The 4,352-nt window shown below is 42.0% G+C and overlaps 1 protein-coding gene across 1 annotated transcript in view; it reads right to left on the reverse strand.

The window, feature by feature from the left end:
• Window positions 1–965: 965 nt before the first annotated feature.
• tnmd (tenomodulin) overlaps window positions 966–4,352 on the reverse strand; it is a 65,610-nt gene continuing 62,223 nt past the window's right edge. The window contains exon 7 of the mRNA XM_085433563.1: window positions 966–2,036. Within this exon, the coding sequence (XP_085289689.1) occupies window positions 1,827–2,036 (210 nt within the window). The 3' untranslated portion in view covers window positions 966–1,826. The remainder of the gene's footprint in view (window positions 2,037–4,352) is intronic.

Below are 4,352 nucleotides of genomic sequence, written 5' to 3' on the forward strand. Positions count from 1 at the left end.
GGGCACAGAATGGACTTTTATCTGTAGGTATGTGAGCAGGAAAAAGATAAAGGCTATGAAAAAAAGTCAGACATAAACACTCACTAAGCACGAAAACCGTGCAATCTAACGCAATCCTATACAAAAGCTCTGCCATACATTTGGCTTTTTGAAGCTCGTACATCTATTGTTGACATTGGAAAGACAATCAGTTTACTAGGTGCGATATACTGCATTACATTTTCAGTATTACAGTATTTAAGATAACACCTGTAGTTGTTGGTGGTAATAGCCAATGCATTTTAATACTGCAGTTCACAGAAATTGGCCGGCAACAAGACAAACTGCTGTTTAAAGACATCAGGCAATAATTGGTCTTTTCCATCATTGTGCGAGCAGCTTAATCATGCAAATGGCACGGGTTTGCCAACAACTAAGTGAAAGTTGGTTACCTTGCTGAGAAGTTGGAGGTATGCAGCCTGTTTCCTGCAGCTCACTCCCTGCAGTGCTTCAAACTGATTCGCTGTAGGGGAAAATGCTGAAAATAGCCATTGTCTTGTTTTGAAGACAATTTGTCAAGAATAAATTGATAAGTGCTAAGCTAAATCGTGATACCAGATGGCTCGTGTTTCTCAGCTTTAATGCGATGCTGCAGCAGGAGGAAATGTTTGGTTTGCATTAGCAGAAACTCAATACAACATTTACCCAGAGACTGTTACTACGCCCAGTTCAGTACTTTCATTTGGAGGCCACGTTCTCAATCAGCTGTGTTACCTCACTCAGAAATAGGCTTATCAGGTGTCCCAGTTTATGCAGGGCTACACATAACATGTATCACTGTCACATATTGAGACACCGTTTCACATTTTGATTAGTTCTAGTTTCCAAAAATTAACTAAAGTGCTTCTCACAAGAAGCCTGTTTGGCTTTAAGAGCATTGTGTTGCTCTACAAAGATGATCACCAGCCAGAACTGAAAGGCGAAACAACAGTTAACATTCTTTTAATCGTTATTGCCAAAGAAAAAGGGAAAACACAAGTTTAGCTTCAATCCATGCTTATTATATTAATAAGTGTGTTGGGAAAACTGCACAAAAAGATCAAATTTGTAAATTGGAAAAATTACCTCTAAGCATTAATGGCTCACAAGCTCCCATTTGGTTACACTATTTGGAGGTACGTGGTGATTTAATAACAATTTTGCCACTTTAATAAGAACACTTTTCAATGTCACGCAGTCCAGCATACCAACAATACCAGACAGGACGGCAATAATAAGCATAAAGTACAACAGATGTCAACAAAAACTGCGAAAACATAATAATGCAATAATGGAACATGCTGTTGCTTTAAATTACACTAGATGATTTTCCTAATAAAGTGTATGGCTTGTTACACATTTAATGTGATAGCACCACACAGATGGTTACATACAGTACATAGTTAATTGCTGTTGCATTGTATTCGCTGTAGCTTTTCATATGTATACACATACAAGTAAAAATGAATGTATGACATAATAGGTAAGGTAAGGACAGATTGTGTGTGTGTGTGTGTGTGTGTGTGTGTGTGTGTGTGTGTGTTTTTTTTAGGGTGGCTCAGTTTCCAAACTAAATGCGTTCATTGAACAGGATCAAATAACAAGGAGAGAAAACTAGACACCTGTAAACAACCAATGCTTTTTAAGAAGGAATCAAAATGCTTCAAACATAATTTAGACTGTTTACACTGAATAGTTGCCTGCAATAGACTGCTTTGGTGTCACGAGTGGTCTTGAATATTTATCAAAAGGAAAAATTTGCACCTACAACGTAAACAGATTCAAAACCAGACAGCACGCTCAGCGCCTCAGATCCTCCCGAGCATGCGGGCGATCCACCAGTTGCACGGCATGACAATTTGACAGATGACCCGGCCTCCTTGGTAGTAGTATGGCCAGGGGTTGAAGCCACCCAGGGGCTCGTGGTAGCGGCGGCAGAAGCGGTAACCACGGCGACAGTACTGGCAGCAGTAGCCGCCCTCATCCAGACGGTTATCCAGCTCGATTCCAACATCTCTCTGCAGAGGACACAAGAGCGGGCAGGGTTACAATCACACACATGACAAATGCCAGTCCTCCTGAGGCAAGGGCAGGAGAGGAGGAAGAGGAAGGGTTGACATGAATTGATGAGGCAGCTTTGATTGTGGGTCATCGCAATATATGTAAAAGCAAAAACAAAAGTGAAAAGATGTGAATTGATGTCTGCAAAAATGCAAAACTGTGACATCAATTGATGGCAGTGCCAAAGAGATCACGGTTTGAGCTGAGATTGAACGAGCTTGATTTAAGCTCGGGAGCATAAAACATGATATAATACCCTTGACCTTTCTGCAGCACAAAAAGCACGACTGGAGGCTGCACACTGCCCCTACTTTGAATCCAGCGTTCGCAACCTCTCTACTGTCACTATCTCCGGTCGAAGTTACCAGCATAATTACACTATTTCTTTCATCCCTGACCTCTTAACTCCCTCGACCCCAGCACACACTCTGCACTAAAATGACTGCCCCTCCTCCAATAGAGCATTCAAATTAGAGCTCCTCACATCTTGGCGCCCTCCCCCTGACCTTGACTTTAAGTGCATGGCACATTCCTAAAGCAATTAGCAGAGTAATGATCGCCTAACAAGGATTCTTTCATTTGCTCTTGCTGGCTGCCTCTGAATTTATAGAGGGGCCAAATGAAACCCAAACGAAAGGTAAATTGGGTAGAATTAATGGCCCTTGGATTTTTCCATTGTGCTGGTTGGTTCATGCCCTCATGGACTCGTGGGGGCTGAGTGCCATGCCTTTGATCAAGAGCAACTCCAAATGGGGTTCGGAGAAGTGCCACTTAACTCACAGTGTGAGCTGAAGTAGCAACCGCCCTCAGTATGCATTTGACCACATTTCAGTCTCTTTTAGTAAATGAATCCTTGGAGACAATCCGGTGATATCTTGTTAAACTGCTCGGTTCCAGGAGTCAACGGCCTCCGCTGACTTCACATTCAGGAAAAAACGCGAGCACTTACAATGACTCAGCTACGTGCAATAGTGCGGAACAAAACACATCCGCAGCTGGGAAAAGAAAATGTGTGTGAATTGTTTAAGAGGACAGGACCCGCTGGACCACATGGCTGAGTCCCTCTGGTCCCCTACTGCATTAAGTTAGGGAATTTGGGGATTTCTTGCATCTCCTCTACTCGTCAGTAAGCATTCAATCACGGTGGTTTTACACACATTGTTTTCTTGTACGTAGCAGCTCACTGCAATAAATCCACCACATGACTGGCTTGTGAAAACTATGCACCTGATGTAAACTGAGTCAAATTACTTGCTCTTTAGACATATTCAAAACACATAGAGTGCAATGCATTATATCCAGGTAGGTTTGATTTATTACTATGACAGTCACAGGTAGGCTTTTAATGATTTATTGCTTTAGGCAGGTTTCAGGTCATCGGCTCCCAGGCAACAATCGGTTATATGAACAACAAACCTGTCAATGGACCAACGATAATCTTATCAGCTCCTCACAGCCCAAACTGGGGTGTTACGAAATCTGGAACTCAGGCGTGGAAAATGAAGAAAATATTTTATTCAAATGACGCCGGTGTTTATCAAAACAAACAGCCAATAGGCAGCATTGTACCTTAAAGACAATTAATCAGAGCTATCCTTTTAAAACGGAGGGTACATATTAATCACTCTGGCTTTGAGTCGCCGTCTCTAGTGGGAAGCCGCGGTGATAAGAATGGTTCACCTTGGGAAATCTGAGGCAGTCACTCACAAACAAGCAGCATTAATGAAGAGTAAAAGCCATTACCCTCTTGCTGGATCTGATTTCATCACACACATTCTCACATACACATGCAAACTTGCACACAAACACAGACACCTCTGTGCATATTATGAGGAGCTGGATGTGAATGAGTCTGCAGAGTAGAAAACTGCGTCAGTCATTCAATAAGATGTAACGAATCAAAGCACGACTCCTCTAATCTCCACACTTGTTGGTATTATTTCACACACGCTGATCCCCGCTCCTCATGAGCTTGAAGCACATGCCTGGATGTGTTATTAAATCTCAAAGCAGAGCTCATCACATTCATCCGGGGATCAAAACAGCAGAGATAACATTTCTGTTTCACGCTCTGCTTTGTATTCGAAAAGGGTCTTTTTATGTAGACACACAGGACAGTGGAACATATGAAATTCTTTGCTGCGTGTCCTGATCTCTGATTTTCATCTTACTGTTCTCTACAGTGACGTGGAATGACAATGAAATTGGATGTAATTGAATAAGCAGATAGTCATGTATTTCAGTAAACTCTGCTGCTTTACCAAAGTGATAAG

This window comes from Copadichromis virginalis, linkage group LG2, assembly GCF_057382275.1.
Source record: "Copadichromis virginalis isolate Kocher_CV1m ecotype Utaka linkage group LG2, C_Virginalis_male_GT1.1, whole genome shotgun sequence".
Taxonomy (NCBI): domain Eukaryota; kingdom Metazoa; phylum Chordata; class Actinopteri; order Cichliformes; family Cichlidae; genus Copadichromis; species Copadichromis virginalis.